Source organism: Hylaeus volcanicus, chromosome 2 (genome assembly GCF_026283585.1).
Source record: "Hylaeus volcanicus isolate JK05 chromosome 2, UHH_iyHylVolc1.0_haploid, whole genome shotgun sequence".
Taxonomy (NCBI): domain Eukaryota; kingdom Metazoa; phylum Arthropoda; class Insecta; order Hymenoptera; family Colletidae; genus Hylaeus; species Hylaeus volcanicus.
The window spans coordinates 24,422,176-24,443,647 of record NC_071977.1 but is presented as its reverse complement, the minus strand read 5'-3'; the positions used below and the strand labels follow the sequence as shown (position 1 = coordinate 24,443,647).

General features: G+C 42.0%; 1 protein-coding gene across 2 annotated transcripts in view; it reads right to left on the bottom strand.

The window, feature by feature from the left end:
* LOC128885249 (discoidin domain-containing receptor 2-like) overlaps positions 1-21,472 on the bottom strand; it is a 239,163-nt gene that overhangs the window by 17,231 nt on the left and 200,460 nt on the right. For both annotated transcript variants that reach the window (XM_054139192.1, XM_054139191.1), the window contains 5 exons: positions 13,446-13,569; positions 10,035-10,186; positions 7,394-7,707; positions 4,568-4,759; positions 1,349-1,441 (listed from right to left, as the gene is read on the bottom strand). In XM_054139192.1, the coding sequence (XP_053995167.1) occupies positions 1,349-1,441; positions 4,568-4,759; positions 7,394-7,707; positions 10,035-10,186; positions 13,446-13,569 (875 nt within the window). The remainder of the gene's footprint in view (positions 1-1,348; positions 1,442-4,567; positions 4,760-7,393; positions 7,708-10,034; positions 10,187-13,445; positions 13,570-21,472) is intronic.

Here is a 21,472-nt window from a genome sequence, read left to right as displayed (position 1 = left end):
ATCCATCGTTTTATTCGCCAGTGGGTGGTCGGTTATTGGGCCGTTTGGCCTCAACACTCGTTTCTATAAATCAACAGGCAATTAATTTCAGCCGCGTCGCGTCGAGCGTGTTCCAACGTTTATGCGACGCCGGCGCTTGCGCCGAGGGGCATTATAATTAAAGTTTATGATTAGAGTTAATAATTCGAACACGTGACCCCGACCATCCCCCGGCCTTCTCCCAGCCTGTTCAGTTTTAATGGCCCCGCCACGTTGAACGTCCCGTTGAGTTGCCAGCGGTGTCGACGCCGGGGAGTTTCTAAATCGAAGCTGCGGTAGGGTAGGAGGATCTTGGCTGGAGACCTGGGCGAAATCGTAACAGAAAGGGTTGGGAAACTTCGTCCTTAAACAGGGGCGCTCTCGTAACGGTGAACTGCTGACATAATTCGCTCGAGCGATTTATGTGTACTTCGACGCGCAGTTGGAGAAGAAACTCGAGCGTGTAAATCGGGGGCGTACTAATTATGAAATCTGTCGACATCTATGATGATATAACAACACTCTGGTGCCTTGCATTTAGACGCTAATTACTATGTTTCGAAGTTAAACGTTGGATTGGTTTTTTTATAATGGGAAGGTTTATTCTTCTTTATTAATAAATTCGTGGAAATCTCGTTGCGTGGAATTCCTTTATTATACTGTATGTTGTATAATAAAGGAATTCCATGAATCGGTACATCCTGTATTAATGTATAGGAGTTTAAGTAAATCTCGTAATTGTATGTGGAAATCTCTTTATTAAAAATCTTTATTAAAACTCTATATTATATTCCATAATAGAGAGATTTCATACATTACTACTTGTGAGATTCTTGTGAATTTATCATTGTTAAAAAAGAATTCATAACGTTGAGCTTCGAAGAGCAATTATAATTTAAGAAATATTTTAGAAAGATTACTTCTGATAGTAATTATTAAAAGTACCAAATAAAAACCGTTGTGTTGAGGCTAACACATTCGAATACCTAGTCAGTACACGTTACTATCAGCATTAAGATGTTATTGCAAAACCCACATTATACCTAACACTGGCATTGTTTCCTCCCCGTCTCTAATAATTCGATCACCTGCAGCCCTATTTAACCTGTGAGGAATATATTCAACTTCAATTCGAGCTGACAAATTTAGGATCGAGGCTCAATAGCAGCCATAGTTATACACTCTCGGAGCGAAAGTTCCTCCGTGGTTGGCGGTTGCTCTCATCAACGTGAAAACGCGTTTGCGCAAAGTAAGGAGCAGGGGGTATCGTCGAACGAGTGACTGATCGCCAAAGTTTGTCGTAAAGTAATCCATGAGAGACTGTCGTTACCTTGTAGCGAGATCCCGATGCACGAAGTCCATTTCCTCGAGGTGTTTCATACCGGATGCTATTTGCGTGGCCATGTAAACCAACGTGCCGAAACTGCAACACGAAGAACGAGGACGTTTCCATCGTGAAGTTTACTCCTCGAAACTCTATCAATGTGTACGTCCCCCGATACGTACGTATCGCGTTATGTACACGAACAGTCGTTTCCATCGGTCGGCAATACCGCAAATGACGACGGTTTAAAGCACAGTCAGACGCACGCCGACTGACCATTTGCATTAACAACAAAAGCCTCGACGGATCGATCGTTTCCTGCGTTCCGTTCTGCCCGACGTACAAACGAGCTCCGCGCTTTTTTTTTCTTTACTTATCTCGCTACTTTCATTCGAGACGCGAGTGGCACGTTCTCCATCATCGATGTTTAACACAGTGTAGCGATTTATTCGCGATCGAGCAGTTATGAGGTTTTATTTCTTCGACGTGGAATATAATCGAGAATCTTATGCTTTGATCTACGTAGGACGTAGTTTCTTCTACAGTCAGTCTAATCTTCTACAGTCCACGACTGGATCCAATAAGTGTTCGAATAGGCGACGAAGAGTGAACGAGTACATGCGTTTGTTCGAATAATAGGGTCGACTATTTTTCGGCTAACTTTTTCACAAGCGGATTACGCGGTGGAGCAGATTTATTTGTTCGCGGGATGACCAACGCCAATGGAACTTGGGTGAATATCGTCGAATGCGCGTGTTCATGACGAGAAACGATATATTTCATTCGGATTCACCAGCTAGTTCGCTTCCGAAAAATACATCGAGCGAGTTTTCATTATTTCTCCGTCGTGATGTTTGCGAGACGCGTTTTCGCGAGCCGAGTTCTGTAAATAACACGAAATTTCAATTAGCTGCCGGTTATGTATCGGTTATGCAGCGAAAAATGTTTACGGGGCTGATCGAATTTGAATTTCACCGAGTGTTAAACTGTTCGATTGCAGCCTCGAAGGTGTTTCGATAGTTCGATCCAGCGTGATGGGTGACGATAGAGTTTGAAACAATTTTAGTTAACTGTATTTCGTTCATGCCACTCTGGATCTGTCCCCTTTGTGAGGTGTTAGGGATTTTGGTGGAATTGAAATACCATGTATTCCGTATTAAATTATAGAGAGTTCGATCATTTTGCTGGTTTAGAGTTTGATGAAAAAGCACAGGACGAATGATCAGAAAAGCAAAATATCTGGATATTCATAGTCATCTCTCGTAATATCTACATATTTCCACGCTACATTTTTTCTCAAAATAACGAAGATCTACCTTGCGTTGTATTTGAACGCATTGGAAACGAGCGAAACGATGACTCGAACTCTCGCTAATTTCACGTGGGTTACGCCATATTGCAATTTCACCAAAACCCCTGACATCGAGCGCAAGAAGTGATTGATTTAGCGCGGAATGAACCGTTTAGCGAGTACGGCAACTGGCAGCGCCTGAAACGCCGGTTTACGGAGCGAATGAAAATAGTTTCGTTTGTGTCGTGAGTTTAATTAACAGGATCAAGTAGCTTTGACCGGCGTATAGGTTCCTAATTCCGTCAGTTACAGGATTGATTTGTTACGCTTGGATTCTTGTACATGGATTCAACGGTCACTCTGGCGAACAACGCGTTCAATAAAATAGACCTAAGGAAATATATAATAAAAAAAAGTGAATACATAGAATGCCGCGCGTTTGAAGCGTAACTTCTTAGACGCAATGGTGAAATTTTATTAAATATTTAATAAAAGTCTTAAAGACTACAATAATTCCTTCGTTAACATAAAATTATCGTGACATCTACTTTTCAATAGATTATTATTGCAATCTATTCTGAGAATTGAGACTAAAGAGTGCTCCCAGGGTTGAACGTTAATCGTGATTCAACTTTTACTATTCGTTATGCTCCAATCGCCACTGATCATTAGATTTGGTTGCCTTGAAGACCGTTCGGGCCAAGATAAAAAGGAAGAACGATTTCATCGGTGGTTCCGCTTGCAACGACCACCAGGAAGCGAACGGCACGGGAAAAACACGGTCCACCGACAGCTGTCACGTGCACCGTTGGATCTTCTCTGTCGTTCACCTCTCATTTTCAGCCGATTTCTCGTATTTCGAGCACTTTCGACTGATTCGCGGACATGCCGCATTTCCACACGCGCCTCGAACGTGATTGGAACTGACGGTTCTCGCAACGATAAAATCGAAAAATTGGGTTCATTGTTCTCCGACTGAACTGAAATATCATTCGTCACGCGCACGAATTCGACGACAAGAAAAATCGACGTTGTTTCAATTTCGATTTCGACACACGCGCAGCTCGGAACGCGAACGCTGCATCCTCCCCCTCGGTGATTGAAAAATCAAACAACGTTTTCGACTGTAAGCTCGACCGGCGCGCTGTAATATACGAAGCTAATTAATCTCCGCTTCGTAACGTATGAAACGTCCATTTGCAAGTAATCCTGCGACCATCATCGGTGAAACTGCTGTTTGGTGGAAATTTGAACTTTTTCGTTGACACAGAACCAACTGATATTGGGTAACATCACAGGGATATTCCAATGTGGTTTCTTTTTATGATATTTAGTAGTACGACGCTCACGTTGATTAATTTTATTTTATCATTCGAGGAAGATTGAAGCTAAAAACTGAGTAATGAAAACATCACGAATACTTGAAAATTTCCTCAACGAACATTACAGAGATTCTGTTCCTAGCAGTTCTTATCAAGCACATTATGCAAGAGAGGGTTAAGCTGTCCTCACATATTAAATTCCGCGACACTTATTGTACAACCCAGAAGACCCGCAATTCTACGAATTTCTTATGATTCATGAAATCTGTGACCCCAGAGTTTTATACTAATAGAATTCAAAGATTCTCGATACATTCAACGTAATAAAAATCCATGAAACGCTTCATAGCCTATCAGTCATCATAATACAAAAATTCAAATTAAAAGCATCCTTACTTCCACGCCCAAAATGAACCACATGCAGTGGTCTAAAAAATACGGAACGCCTTATCGGTACAAGTTTTGCTTGGTAAAGTCCACCAATGAATTACTTCCAACAATACCTGCAAGAGTCCAAAGTGGGGAGCCCTGTTCCGCTCGATTTAATCGCAGGATTACTCTGTCAACTGGGCAAAACTGTTTCGTCGCTCGAGCGCTGGTAATTAGTCGTACCTGAGTGTCTTGGCAGTGTGCACGGTGGACGTTTCAGCGATGTGGCTCTGCAAATATTGATTCAAATCCCCGTACTCGCCGTTTTCCAATACGATGCACATGGGGTCGTCTTCGAGGCTGGCGCCTAGTAGCCGCGCGACATTCCGATCGGTCAGACGTGCCGCTCTTTTTGCCTCCTGTTGAAATTCTATCCTGGAAAATACAGGGGGGGCACTCGGAAGTAATATCTTTATAGTCGGATGCTCTAACGGGGATGTATTGAATACGGACACGCGGATATACTGGAAATAATGCGAGTATTCTGTCTGGGCACCGTGTCGTTGTCCCGTGGCTCGCCCTCCCACGGGAGAGAAGGGCAGCGAGAGGAACGGAGACTCTGGGAAAACAACGGAAGAATGAAAGAGGGATTGTAGCTGGCAGAAGCTACGTAACACCGAGCCTGGGATAACGGCTACTACCGAGATTATCGTTTCGAGGACGCTTGTGAGCTTCATGTTTAATAGAGCTTTCCGCTTGTATTTCGGTTGTCTAATATTTATGATCTGGATGAGAAGAAGCCCTTCGAGGGCCGCTTATTTCTGAGCCGTGCTCTTCGGAAATCGATTGTTTGCGCTGAGGCACTTTCCAAGGTGTACACAGTCTCTTGTACTGTAGAAAGGGATCATTTCTGGTGTTTTCTCGAATTGCTTGTCTACTCGAGAAAACAAGCTACGAAATTTATCTATAATTAAGTAAACACGTTTCTTTACACCTGAACATGCCAAGTACATGGTCAAACATTCTTTTAAAGTACCATTGTTCCACGAATGCTTTTCCACGCGTTGAAAAATCCTACGTTTCAGCAAAATCCAAGATAGCGCTCCATGAAATTTTTGATTCTACGCGAAACGACTCGCAATAGTATTTTCCCAGCAACGACGAGCAATGCTCGGACTAGATTTCGCCTGGAACCTCCGTGAGCGTAATATCAATTAATTGTGGGCACAATTATCGCGAATAAACGACAGGATGCGTAAGCTTCTAGAACACACGGTTTTCGCATGCTCGAAAACCGCTCGTTTCCCATGTACCTTTTGCGGCAAGATTACCATCGAATTTTCGTGCGAGTTAACTAGCATCCCCCACAGTATAGCGAGAAAAATGTAATAAAGGTAAAGGAATATCGCGTCAATGTTTGGCTACTGTCGAAAAACCATAGATAGCAACATTGTCGGATATATCAACAAAACACTCCTTCTCTTCCTTTTCCGCTTTGCAGCTCGTTGTCGTGATTCTTCTCTCTCTCTCTGAAATAATATACAGTCAGTTCCATAAATATCCGTGCCCTCTATGACTATCAAATAAAGTCTAAATTAAATAATAGGTTTATTGTTTCCAAACAAATATTTCATTACCGATACATACAAGTGTGAAGTTTATTTATGTACATATTTATAATAAAACATTTATTTGAAAATACCAGCACCTATCATATAATTTAGACAGATTTCTTTAATAGACATAGAAGATTCGAATATTTATGAGATTGACTGTACATAATATGCTTGAGTCGACTTACAAACAACCTGACCGTCTTCTAAGAAGCTTTAAAACAGACGACACGACGTTAATCTTCCTCTACCCACTCAAATTCGTCGCAGTCTGGTGAAAAGGGCACTGTAAACCGCTCGACAAAGTTCAAATAATTTCCTGGGCAGCGCAGCCGGCCTCAAAGGATAGTCAGGTGAAGTTTGACAAAATTAATTAGGGGACCGCTGTCAATCGTAGGTTACTGTGCCGCGAGTCGCAGAAAACACTAGCGAACAAGTTATCCGTTTAAGCGTCAGTCGGTGACCGTTTAAACACCTTTCGCATTATCGGCGTCGCGCCAACTTAATACGTGGACCGTGTTATTATATTCGAAAATCACTTTGCGTCCCCGTTATCAAATTACCGGTTTAACGTGCCGCTCTAGATATAATCGATTGAGATAATTTTCTATCGATGTCCTATATTTCCATTATTTCCCTCGTACGAGCCGCGCCCCTCCCGCTAGATAATAATAAATGAATCAGAGTAGCACTCTATAATCGACCAGGATAATTTTCCAACGTTATCCTATACCGCCCATATTTTCCTCCGTCGTAAAATATCGCACGCTCAATAGTCCCTGGGCCACTGTATTTAGTAACTTAAACGAATGTTCCAATAACGTGTTGTCCGATTCATTTCCATTGGCGAATTTAATTATGGACGCTCCTTTATCGGTTCCCAATTGTACCGCGTTGTTCCTCGAGTACAGGTGTGTACCGAAAGCTGATATCGAATTTAGCGAGCACGTGGCACTCGCCTAGACAGCCAGCGAATCCATGGCACACATGGGCTCGAACATGATTTGCATTGGAACCGTAAGACACGTTCGACGGTGAAATATTAGTTTCGTGCGAGGGAAATATACCGAGTAACCTCGATTACTTTGGTAAATACGTTGTTGCGTGTTTTCATTGAAAAGTGCACGGGAACGGTAATCTCCGTTTGCTCGTTTGTCAATGGCAGTTTCTAATGCGCTGCGTCAATTCTTGCGGGTTAAATATGCAACGAGTGGTAACGATGGTACTTTGCGCTCGCTAAAATATCGAAAGACAGAAATGACGTGGAAATAATTAACATAGTCTTCGATCCCGGTGCATCAGCGATACTCCATCGAGTATGCGACGCACTCGAGCGTCGCGGAATCCCGGAGCCGGAGTAACTCCCTCGACTTCCGCGATTATTTGCTTAGTGCCGGCGAATTTCGGGGTTAATACACCGGCTGGGAGGCAGTTGATGATAATACGCGATCCTTACCTAAGCGCATCCGAGGATCCAGGTCTCAGGGACTTAACGATCACGAGGTCGCTGCTGGTGTTCCGGAAAACTTCGTCGTATCCGGGAAACCTGTCGACCTCGCAAATGTGAACGTCGCCGAAGTATCCGCAGCCGAGGTTTTCAACGATGTTGAGCTTTTCCCGGGGGAAGTCTAAGATGCACTCGGGCACCTCGTCTTCCTCTTCTGTAAGCATATCCTCGGGACTGTAGCTTGTCATGCTACTGGAGGCTTTCGCGCTCATTGGCGGTGGCGTGCTGGGTGTCGGCGACGGTGGCAACGGCGGCAGGGAATTCTGCAATGAAACGCAAAGTGTCGCAATGAAAAGAAAAGGGGGTCGGGGGTATTTACGGGGCAATATGCGGGAAACAACGAAAATCCGGAATAAACGCGGTATTATTTCTGCAGCGAGCGCGCGACCTAGTGGTTTGCGTATCTTTCATTTCAATTCACACGGCTCGTCGAAAGGTGTAATTGAAAGAAAACATTTGAAAGCGTGAGCGGGCTCTCAGAGGTGGGTTCAGTGCACGGATTAATGTTAATTGAGAAGCGTGCGTGGTAAGAATGTTCGATTCTTGTGCAATTCATTTGAAAAATTTGTTCTGTTGTTACTAATTCAATGCACATTGGAATCTTTAGTCTTTATTTATGATATACAGTCAATCCCATAAATATTCGTACTCGCTATGTCTATTAAAGAAATTTGTTTAAATTAAATGGCAGGTTTGATATTTTCGAATGTGTATGTTTGTATAAATACATGTGTATATAAATACATACGTATGTAAGCTTATTCATATGCATATTTATAATGAAACATTCATTTGGTAATATCGAAACTATTATTTACTTTAGTCCAACTTCTTCAATAGACATAGAGGGTACGAATATTTATGGGATTATCTGGCATTTCCAAATATCAAATTATCTTAATATGTCCATGAGAGTAATTTTTCGACCATACCCCTCGATGCTATTATTTTACTTTCTTACATTTTGTATATTATATATTGTATGTATGTTGTATATTATTTTTTCTAACAGTTTTAAGGGCTTTTATTATGGCCTTGCTTCAAAGAGGATTTAGATTTAAATAGTATCTTTAAATAAACATCATCCCTTCGTAATCATCTTCGATTGCCATTTAACATTACCACTGCACCCTTTACACGTATGAATTCTGCGTGCAGCCCAGTCTATTGTAGTACGATTAGTCCCTCCGATCGCCTCGATAGGTTACCCCAACGAATCCCTTAAGTATTTAATTACGACCCTACATTATTCATGTTCATGACCAAGCATTCGCCATTAATATTTCTCTCTGCGAATCGACCCCTCTGTTCCACCGCTCTTACGTTATCCTTAATCTGAGGGCGCAATTAGGAGGCAAATTTATAAAAATCATGGTCAATCTTTCTTGGGTAAATACGCCGACGAATAACATTATTCATCGTGCGGGACCACCACGGGGAACGACCGGCATAATCAGATGAAAATAAGCGTAAAGCCACGGGGAACTTGAGTAATCAATAACCACACCCTTTACATTATCGCTCGGTAATCAGTGTATGCCCACGAAAGACGTTTCCCTCGGACGTCTCGCATTAGTTATGATTGATAGTGTCCCTCCCCCCTCCTCCCGCGGTTGCCTTGTTTTTCATCCATTAAGCCTCATTATTCTCCGCGCGAAGTGTTTTAACGTAGCATATTCTGAACGCGAGACCATTGATCGCTCTCTTTCGGCGAGCTCTTTCGGCGACTGGAAACACTTAGGGCTGGTCACCTTGAACTGAACGCTTAGGTGAATCTAGTAACTGGGCCAAGCTATACTTCAGGCTTGTACTATTCTGTATCAAAATTGGGATTAACACAGTTATATGTACCTGATTCAGCTCTTTCGGACCTGAATTGTTTTTCTTTCTTGTACAAATGTAATTTAAATTTTAGGGTTAACGTGGACTAAAATTAGTATGAAAAAAATAAAGAAAAAAATTCTAATAGTGTAGTTATCGCAGAAAACTGGTCTCCCTTCATGTGCACAAATAAAGACATTCGCCCTAAACTATGTATAATGTCGGTGATTTTTAAATATTGTGTCCTCAACTATGGACGCCAGGTCTGAAAGGATCGACCGTGTGTAACGCATCAATCTGTACAAAATAGAACAACGCAAACGTTGAATTTCATTTAAGAGATTCTACACAGATTTATCCCAGATTCCTCGTACGTCATTTATTCATTACGATCAACACAAGTTAATAACGCGAACAATTTAAAGCTTCGATGAGGATCGCCACCGTAGACGTACAGAGGCAAAGTCGAACAGAATCGAATTAATGAGGGGTCCGGATGAGCATCGCGGCGAAACAACAAGAAATTAAGAGGAACCTGGATAAGTTCGCGGGGCCGGCAACCCTCGAAAGGGAAACGATTCAAGCGGCTGGCCGCGTGCCGCGATCGCGTCCTAAGATCCAGGAGTCACGAAGCCGAGGCGTTTGACACAGTTCCGTGCCCCCAAGTGGCCCGCATTAATGCCCCCTCTTCCTCCACCTTCACTCCACCTTCTCGCAGAAGGACTAATCGTCACGGATCGCATGTCTGCCGTACATTTTTGATACTCACCTTGCAGATCTCCGTACTGGCGTAATACTTTTCCGGCGGCGGTGGTATGGGTGGCGGATTAGATGGATATTCTTGAACCGGCGGAATTGGCCTGGCAAGATTGATCGCCGTGTTCAGCAAGAGCGGAATAACCGGCTGCGCCTCCGTGATCCCTGCTCGGTGATACCGGCGAGCGGAAAGGAAAAAAGAATTTTTTGACAAGGTTAGAGAGACACGACGGCGAACGCGCACGCAAAGAAATTACCAAGCGAACGGTTTAAACTGTACGCGTTTGCGTGCTCCGCGGGGAAACTTTCCAACAAGCGTTTCCGTCATTTTCTTTTCTATTATCGGAGTCGTTTTATTCCGACACGCGGACGTGCCGTGTCCGCCGCGACGCGTTGGGTTTCCCTTATCTTTCTGGGACGAAGGTCCGATCGGATCGATTTATCGCCCGAGCTGGCGATTTTTGCAATTAAATCTTTTTCTCACGTGAAACTGTGGAGAACCCGTTCTGTATCCTTGGTAGACTCTACAGGGTGTCCTGTAACAGTGCATCTGGAGAATCACCCTTTGCGCGGGGGTTTTGGTTTGAAGAAAATTTATTTTGCAGAGCTAGTTGGGTTTACGAATTATTAAATATTTGGACCATGGATGATATCGAATTTTCTAGGCTTTGATAGGAATGTAATAATGTAATAATTCGTCAGACTACGATAGTAATGATACATTTTGCAATTTAATATATTCATTCAATAAATATTTTTCCATCATCAATCCCACAAAGCCTGTTCGTGTTACTTTATACTAATAAAGTCAATTGTAGTGATGTTAAATTTTGAATAAGTCCTGGAGAATGTTTGCATCACAATCCAAAACGTGGAAATTAATAAATCTTTGTTCTATTTTGCTCCCGCCACCAACGAGGAGTTATTGCTTTCCTGAACTCATTAGTCACAGTTTGATAAATTATTACCTTCGCATGCCACACAAACGTGACTAATATCTATTACGCAATTTATTTAACAAATTCAGCAACCAATAGTCATTCAATGACAAAGTTTTACATCTATCAATATTTTTAAATTACAAATGTTTTTAATATTTTATTAGAGACCTACTTTTTCCACTAGTGCCAGTAATTGAAGGACACCCTGTATGCTGAGGATTCGTTGACCGGAATCGACGTAGTTATCTGAATTTCGGATGTTCAGCTTTACGTTATAACGTCTTCAACCGTTAATATTCCGAGTTACTATTAAACGAATGAAATTAAGTTTTAATTGGAGCGGTTAGTTCCGAATTAATTTTGCTCGGCGTTTTGCTCGACAGACTGCGGCAAGTACGAGGAGACAACTATGTCGACGCCGGTAAAGCTAAGAACAGAGTCTCGGAAACGCGTCGGTCATCAAAACTTGTTTCCTGGAATTTCAATACCGTAGTCACGGTGTTTGCGATTATGCGACCAGAGTACGATTTCTTCTGGAATGACGTTAAAGGAAAATGTGATCTACGAGTAATCGATCGGTAATCATGATTAATGATTAGTCTAGGTACGATAGCCATTGGAAGATTACGAAGTACCGATTAACGACTGCAGATTACGAATGGAGTTTCTGATTACCGATTAACCTAGCAATTTTAAGCGATTATTGCAAAGGTAATAATTGCCCAACTCTGACCTGGAACTTGCAAAACCTTCATTCGAGGATCGATCAGTACAGTGAGATCGTTAATCTCTCTACCGCGTCTAGATGTCGAACAAATTTCAGAATTCGCAACGAAAAATGTTGCGCAAAAGTTAAAGTGGATCGTAATCGTACCGTTGCGGTGCCGAGGTACGATAAATCACGTTGAACATTATAATGATTTGGCGCACGTGTAAGTATTGGCTTAAGTACCACGAACTCCATAATAATGTGTCGATCATTAGCCAGTAATTTAATTCGAACGCTGCATGCTTGCATATCACGGTAGGTGTTGCGCGTTTATCGTCGTGACCAATGCCTATAGTCTGCTCGCGATTTTATATAATTTTAGTCGGAACGCAAACTCGATAATGCGCCGCGACGGAAAGCCACTCGTTCCGTGTTTTCCCATTATTTAATTAAAACACGCAACATTCTAACGAATATCGAGTGCCATCGAGCGTTGTCGAGACTAATAACGAATTTGATATTTCGCTGAAATTGCCTATAGACAGCTCTATGACGAGCAATAATTTTCAACAATATTTGGAAATTGTAGCGCTAATAATCGTTAGACTCCAATTGTCTCTGTTTGAATTAATTTAAACCGGATTAACGGTGCATGCGGGGGTGGAGTTCAAAAGGCTCAACGCACAACTGGTACAGGGGGGATTAAAATCGTTCGTTGTATTACTTGCCAACGCGGTGTCCGATTCGTCATAGCAATTGTTCGCCTGGAATTTACAACACTTTGTCCTCGGACTTGTCGTTCAACTTTGAGTCAAGAACGAAATAGTTGGACGCTATAAATTATCCAGTTCACGAGTCTACGAATTTTCATGATCATTTTTTCATAATAAAATTTAAAAAGGACGGCGGTTAATTATGCACCAACCCAATAGTATAATTTCAATCAACCTTAAGTAGCAAACCGAGATAAACCAATTTCAGACATTTATTTACTTTGAGCAGACAAACTCCGAATTCAATATATCCAGCAGTAGTTCTATGGTAATTAAAATTTACACCTGTATTACCAGGTTTATAATAGTCAGCAAATTTCCACTATCCCTAAATTAATTTGAATCGGATTAAACGTAAATATAATTAAAAATAACTTAAGCACCCGTTAATGCTCGATAGGCGATAACACCGGATTTAATGTATTCAATTGTCCGTAGTTCTGTAGTAATTAATATTACGCTAAATATTGACAAATATGAATCTCCACTATCTCTGTTTGAATTAAATTAATCCAACTATCCATGCATGCCCTCTATCGCGCGATCTGCTTGCTGGAGAACACAACAAAAACAACATTTGTAATGTTGATCAAGAAAATTCTGTCAATTTACGAATATATAAGTAACAAACATTTACACAATACTTTTGTTTCGCATTCGATGGTCTATAGCTTTGCAGCAATCAACAACTTGCAATAATATATCACGTCTGATAACTATCAAATTCGAATCGTCTCCGAATTAAATTAAACAAATAGAATAAAAAAAGATCAAAGCACTCGATTACTTCCGACATTCGAAAGCTTCGAAAAAATTGAATACACGAAATCGTTTGCAACGCTATATCGCGTAATAATTTCCGGGCAATAATTTACGATGTGTGGCGTTGATAATCGCGCGACTCGAGCAACCTCTGTTTGAATTAATTTAAATCGGCCTAACCGTGCATGCACAGGCAGAGTTCGAAAGGCTTAAGTATCGCACTTAACGTCGCTACCAACCGCTGTAATCCGTGATAGTTTTGTGTAGTTGCGGTGTCGTCGTGGTGTAGGCAGCCGCGTGGTACTGCGCCGGAAGCGGAGGGCAAATTGGTCCCTTGTCCTCACCCTCCTCCTGCACGGAGACCTGCGGCCGAATATTGAACGTTGCCGTTAATGCACCTGACATTTATGCACACGCCGCGCGTGTATATCGCGCGGTAAAAGCGATATGCTACCCCCAGAACTTTCCGTCACTTTGTCTCACCCACCCCCCATCCCATTCTACCTCCTTTTGAATACTCGCGGCCTTCCCAACTAAATTTTTCATTGATCATTAAACAAACTTTTTCTGTCAGAACAGAAAATATTAGGTTGTTGCATACGAAACGTCCGATTTTGTAAAGAAGATTTAAACACATGTATTTTTATTACAAATTAATTTTGTCCATCAAAATGAACACCAACAGATTCAGTGCACTTTTGCCAATGATTTTTGTATAATAATAAAGTTTAGAAGAAAAAGCAGAGGGATCGTGTACTGTATTTATTCAGTGAAACATATTTTCGTCACGGGAAGAAATGACACCAGAAATGATCGCGTCAAACTAGCCACGAAACCGCGGAATCGTTGCTGATAATTTCACGCGGCTTAATTGTCTGCGCAATGCATCGATATGCATTCAACGGAGGCTACGGTAATTCCCCGCGAATAAAATTTATCATATCATCGAGTAATTATTAGTTGCTGCTCGCTCTAACGGTCAGGGAAATTGGATCACGGGATATACACATTGGCCCACGCTCTTTCGTCAATAATTAACGTTCGGTCCAGTATCTGAATCGATAGCTCCAATCCACGGGAAGAATGATAAAAAGTATCCAGAATTTATGCAACCTTGTTCCACATCTCGAGCACCGTGTGTCGTGCTCCCAAAAATAGAAGGTCGGAGCTGGGTATCCAGGTTGCGATCGCGTTTGTATTTGTTCAGTAACCGGGTCTGGTCACGACAGCTCGTCCTCGAGAAACAACTTCGACTAATTAAGTAAACAGTCGACTATTTTTCTAATTTCGCTTGGCTGGCTGCAGGTTTCTAACGAAGGTCAAGTTCAGTGACAAGACTCGAAGTTTAGATAGTTTATTGAATACTAGCAATAGAAACTTCGTACTGCTCGAGTCTCGAAGATGAATTTCAAGATAAATTCCGTATCATTAGGTCTGAACTGATTCTTTTCGTATATATTAATTATACAACACACAAGGACGCAAAAAGTCCTTATTTCTAAAGGTGGATCTGCATAGAGATTACAATCGTAACATTGAAAGTGATCTGTACATTCTTTTTTATCATCTTCAAAGTTGTCGAAGGGGATAGTTTCGTGCTTACAGCGTGGCCGGTTCTTATCGACCGCAGCTTTCCCCCGGAAGACCGTGTGTCGTGGCAAACGCGACTAAAAAAGAACGCCCCGGTCAAGGATCGTCAGCTCAGGAAATTAAGACTCCTGTTGTAACAAACAATTCGCTGTCGGAAGCGGGATCTCACACCCCCGTTATTTTTATCAATCGATAAACGAGATCGTGTCGAGGGCGCGAGTCTCCACGGTCGCGACATAATATCCATTGATTTTCGCCTTGCCCACTGCTCGATTGTCGTAGACGGTTCGGCTGGAAGGGCACCAGAGGGTAGAGGGGTGTTAATTTCCGTTTAGGAAGCGTTAGGGGTGACTCGCTGGGCGAGATGCTGCACCGCCGCCGTTAAGATAAGATAACCACTTAGCCATTGGGATTCTACTCGAATCTCTTTGCCCGATTCCCACCCGTTCACGCCGTCTTTCCTCGCCCTCTTCCTCTCCACCTTTTTCTTTGATCGCCCACCGTTTCTGGTACGTTGCTCGTCTTCCTGTCATCTGGGTTTCCATCCGACGCCTCTCTTTCGCCATTAGGGCTATCTGGAGTCCTGTCGCGACTTCCTCCGCCCTTACGGCCGGGTATTCAAAGCAACGTCGGCTGCTCGTTCCCGCTGATGACTCGATCAACCCCTTCTCGTCGAGTTCACTCGCCTGCCAGGTATTATGGCTGTTGCATCACGGATCGCGTTGATTTCATTTGCGATCGTGTACCGTTCCTCTCGCGAAAAATTAGTGTCCCGGGAGCTGCTCCGAGGAGAGGGTGGGTGTCGCGTAACATGAACGTACTGTGGTAGAACTGAATATATTGGAAACGTATAATTCTCTAACCCCGAGTGTTTGTATGGTGGTGATCGGAACATCGGTTCAAAGTTAATTTCATGTGAAATGTATCGTTTCGGAGTGTTAGATAAGAAATGTTCTTTTGTATAGTACCAGCAGCTTTATTTAACCCCTTCAGGCCTGGTGTCCACAATTAAAGACACAAAATTTAAAAATTACTGATACTATCGTTTAGAGCGAAGGTCCTTTGTTATGAAATATAATCAAGGTTAGATTTGTTACCTTCCTCAGAAGACAATTCAATCCACAAACGTTGCATCAAAGATTGCAACTAAATCGGCTCAATATTGTAGTGTCCGCGCCTCCCATACCCAACAATAAGGAGTCAAATAAGAACACGAAACGTAGGGTACGGGATTGGTCGCGTAGGTAAAGCGGTCGACTGTGGATCCGAGGATCGTGGGTTCGAATCCCCGTGCCTTATTTTTCGGTTAGACTCCTACAATATCCATAAAGTCCTGCAACAGCAGTGTGAGGTTTTCTCGACAAGGAGATCAATAGGCAGATCGATCTGTTACGTTCTGGAATGACCCGAGACAAAGTGCGAACCGTGACCCAGACAAGAGTGTAGAGTTCGTTGCACGTCGTTAATTTCGGCTGCGACCTTGTTTGTTCGATGCCCGAGCCTAGTGAAAATCGCAGTGAAACGTTCGTAATTGGTAGTATGGAAATCTTCGGGCAGACCGAACGTGTTTCGGTGATCGACGCGCAACGGGGCGAATAATTTAATGCGCGAGGAAAAATTAATTATAGAGAAACCAATCAGCAGCCGGAATTATCGACCGATCGCGCGGGCAATCTTCGTTTAAACGAAAAATAATCGATCGAACGGACCCGTTAATTGAAAATAGTAATTACTCGATAAACATCGACGCCCGGGGAAGAATCTCGTCGAGTTCTCGGCGAACGCGTTTACAGCGTCGGTTAACGGGCGCCCATTAAAACGGGCGACTTACTTCGTTGAACGCTCGCCGTTTCAATTCGCGAGACGGAAGCGTCTGTTGCATTCAGCGACTCGAGATCACGTGCTTGCCGTTCCATGATACGTTGGACTTAGCGAAGAAAATTTGAGAAAAAAATAGAGGGAAATTACAAACACGTTCTTTTTCTGCCTTCGTTATTTATTTACCTCGTCGAGGAGTACTGACTTTGTGAAACCTGTTGAGAAAATTGTTACAGGGCTTTTTGGTTTATTTTTATACGACGAATCTATTACGAAACGATCTCATAGTTTTGTTAACAACCTGTATATTATTCCTATTTCTATTACACTTCTTTCAAACTCCATCCACGTATTCCACATTTATCCTGCACAGGGCTTTAGATGGCCATCGATATTGCCATAAATATCATTGACAGTCGAGAGAAATGTCTATATAGTATAGACGGAATCATTTAAACAGACTCCACCTTGGAGGCATTCTTCTCAGATAAATCAATAATACTTGTACACTGTCTTCTACGCACCTGTGGCACTATGGGCAGATATATTTCAAGCAAGTTTTCCTCAGAGGTATTCTTTTTCGCCCCGTCTACAATTTCGCAAAGAATCGACTTCTTTTCTTGGAGTACACCGCTACCAGAACGATAATAACCTTTCCAATTGACCAGTGTTCGTCGTGGACACAAATATATCAATCGATCGTATAAAAGGACCTTTTCGACCGATACATCCCTGACCTCGTAGATACGTTCGATTGACCCAAGGATACTTTTATTGGGGAATATCCTGCGATGTCTTAGACGTCGCCCGTTGCGGATATATCTTCGACATCTGGGCCAATATAACCCCGCTAAAATAAACGACACAATGCTATCGCGTAACTTGAGTTCCCTGCGAGGGTTTCAGCGAACTTATTATCGTGCCGCATTTGTTCAGAGTCGGAGAACGTTTCGCTGCATACTAATATCGTATCCAGTTTATCACGGAACGCGGACGATCGATGGCGCGCTATTAAATAATCTCCGGTCGTCGCGGTTGAATTTCAAGTTGCTGCAAAGTAACCCGTCGAGGAATTTAACGATTTATAATTCAATAGAAGCTCCTCGTTAGTTTGTTCTTTTTATTACTTCATATGGCGTGTACTGTTAATGATTCGGTCGATTTATGATGGCTGAAGTGTGCATTTAAAACATATGCAAAACGTTTAAATAAATACAATAGAATATGTTGTCTGTTGATGACTTATTTCAGGAAATATCGTGCACGAATTTTTGGGAACAGTCTCAATGCGACAAATTGAGAAGCAAAATTGGACGAGGTATGCATAGAAAACAGGGACGTCAACAAAAAATACGAGTAAGAAAGTTATGATGGTACACGTAAAGGGAATTGAAAAAGACCAAAAATTTAAGATAAACAAAGCTCTCGTGTTGTACTTGTGTACACAACAGTCACAACGTAAGAACCTTAGTCCTCTCGAATTTTCCTTCGTTACATAATGTGTACATATTGTGCACACACATCCATGGCGTAAGAGCCTTGATCCTCTTGAATCTTTCTCCTTTTTCTTCATTTATCCTTACTATAACTTCCATAAAGTTATAGTTCTACGTATAACTTTTGTTTCTTATTGACTTTCCTGTTTTGCAATACAAATGCCCCTACTGTGTCTCTCTTACAGTCCCTTTGCGCACATCATCGTATCTACATTGTTTCCTGAAATATTCGAGTATCAAACTTTCAGAAAATATCAGCAAAACCGGAGTTGTTTGCGGTGAATTTTCTTCGAGTTTAATAAGTAAGGAAGTAATACCGTTCATCTGAAAAATTAAGTAGACGATTGGAATTCAAGAGTGAACAGAGCTCGTCAAGGTTTAGCTACACATTTTCGAACGCGCGCGTCCGCGAATGCCAGAAACACAGGTATGGCGATCCGCCGCGTCGTGGACCAAGTTGAAAACACAAATCGAAATGGCGAAGTGTGCTGCTTGATGAAATCCCAGAAGTGCAAAGAGGTGGATTTCAGGAACAGAACGATCTTCCATTAATTAGCAGTGGAGTGCTTTTTGCCATTTTCATTATCATGGGTACATTTCCGCTCTTTTCCCGTTAAAGCTGCTCAACCTGTCGGATGTTTGCACATTTTCTGCCTTCGCTCGACATCTGCCTCTTACTCAGTGTCCTTTACTCTTTCGCTTATCCTAACCTTTTTGCGCCGTCCCCCAATGATTCTCGGTTATCGAATTGTGGGCTCAGTCCGTGCTTGAGCGCCTTTCAAACGTGAAAATTATGAGTCAGATTTTTTAAACGTGTTCTTTTGTATAAAGAAGTCCGTCGTGTAATTCGTACTGTTTCGATTCCGTCTTTTCCAGCTTGTTACGCACCTTGCCTTGTCTTCCTTGATCGAAGCAATTGATTGAAGGATCAATTTTATTACATTTTTATATCCTCTTCTATTTGAATATATTTTTATTCAAAAGTAAACAATTTTTAATATACTTTTCACTTTCTGATTCCCGTAGGTTCAGACCCTATTAATAATTAATTATACCCTATTTTTTGGAATAATATTTACGTTCTCTGGTGAAAAGGACCGTTTGTCCCGCTAGATCGCTGAAATATCACACTGTGAGACGGTTTGAAAATGCTCAAGAAAAAGTAACAAAAGTACGCAGTATTTTTCGAACCTCTCCGATATAATAAATCGCGAATTTATACAGAAGAATACCGAAAAACGTGGAATAATAACTACGTTACAAAAATCTCGTTTATGATTTCCCAGCCTTTTCGCACAACGCACGAGAATTACCGACGTGAGAATAATATTTCCCTCTAATAACATTTTCCGTCTCTTTTGAACGTCTACGCCATTCGTTAATTCACAGTCGACGTTGATGAAAAATCTTCTCGCGAAAACAAACGAACAAACGAGCACAACCGGCGCGGACGGAAAGCTTGGCGAGTCTTCTGTTTGATTTTCATCAGGAAGGCGGTCGGCACGTCGTCGACAACGTTCCTCCGCACTATCCCGATGCTTAATCCGAAAACTACCGCCAGGTGACAATGGCGGATACACGCGTACGTCAAATTTGCGGGGGAGGATTACCAGTATACGGGGAATCGGAGAGTTTGTTGCTTTAAATTAAAATAATCTGTTTTCGCTCAGGCGCCCCTCGTATCGTGACGAGGCCCCCTTGGAGCTGAAGTCGGTAATCGTATTACCTCACTTTTGAACGCCTCCCTCTTCCATCCCCGTTCTGCCAACCCCTCTGTTACGCGCCAGTACAGCCCCTCGACGACCGCGTCGCGTCGGAGTGAAAAAAGGGGTTGGAATTTTTGAAACGGAAGTGAAGGTTAACGAATACGCAAGAATCATGCTCGATTATAGATATCGATGCTTAGCTCCCAGCGTCTTATTGCCTTTTCATTTTGAAAAAAGAAACGAGAAGAAATTTATGAATCGTTAAAAATTAAAGGATATATTCGATGTGTTATCCCGTGAAAATTTTAATCGCGCGACGTTTACTCCGCTATTTGAATAATGAACATGCGCTTCATTTCTGTCGACAGGTTTTTCCAATATTTCATTAGGGAGGAAATCACGTGTTATCGCGAACGATTTGCCAACGTTGAATGATACATTCATTTTTCGAGGGGGAATCCGACGGAAAATCCGCGGAAAGATAACGCGGAGTGCGCGACTAATTCGTAGTGTTTCGACATTGTTCGACAGGGCAGGAAACTGACTCTTGTTAAGCATCGTTGTCCACGCTAGTGGAACGCATATTTTTCACGATACGTTAAAGAGTAACGAACTGTGAAACAGCGGCGCGAGCCGGCCATTGTGTTACAGGGCACGTTAATACGGCTGCGAGTACGTAAAAATTCAAACAAGTCGGTATTGTTTGGTCGCTGTACACGAAATGTTCCAGCTTGCGCGAGCCATTATATCGTGCTTTCGAAGGGAAAATTTTTTTTCGCACTCTACAGAAACAATGAAAATCCCGGGGGTGAAATATATCAATCGATAAATTACGAATTACCCGGTACAAAAGGTAAACATTTGAAAATTTATTTTTGCGAAATGTTTCTGCCAGAACGAGTGGCAAATAAATAATACGGTTATAATGAAACAACGATAATCTCAAAATCAATATCAATAATTCCAGCAACGTATTGTGAAAATTTATGCGTTGCGAGCTGGGAAAGTTTTGATCACTCCTTCCCGTGTTTTCGTTACATTTTTCATTCGCGATTTACGACTTATCAATGACTAGAAAATTAATAAACGCGATCAAATTTCGAAACGAATTTATGTCAACGCGCAACTGTATGTACATGATTTGAAAAATATTACTATTTCTTAAGAAGTAATCCATTGTAATAAAGAAAATTCACTTTACACTGTATATCAATAAATGTACTTCTGGGAACGTGAACAACCTTAATATATAAAAAAATGTAATCTATGGTAAATAAATTAAAAATATATTGCCATCCCCTAACTCGAAGATTCAAGTTCCAAAAATGCTTTTAGCAACGCGCAATGTCAAAGTTTGAAATCTCCAGCTGCTCGATATTCAAGAATTCCAATAATACGATGCCCTTAAAGTGCTGACTCGACTCAAACAGGTCTATTTCATGGAAATTATAGAACGTTCTATCCACGATCTCATATTCAAGGCGAGGATATGAGTTTGACAATGAGAACCCTTTACGTGGTTCCTTGAATTTTGCATACGCCCCAAATAAGGGCTGGTGTATGGGCCACGAAGGCACGCAATGCGGGAACGTCGCATATCTCCTAAACCTCAAACCCAGCTCGTAATCTCCTGGTTCAAATCCGTCCAAAATCTGG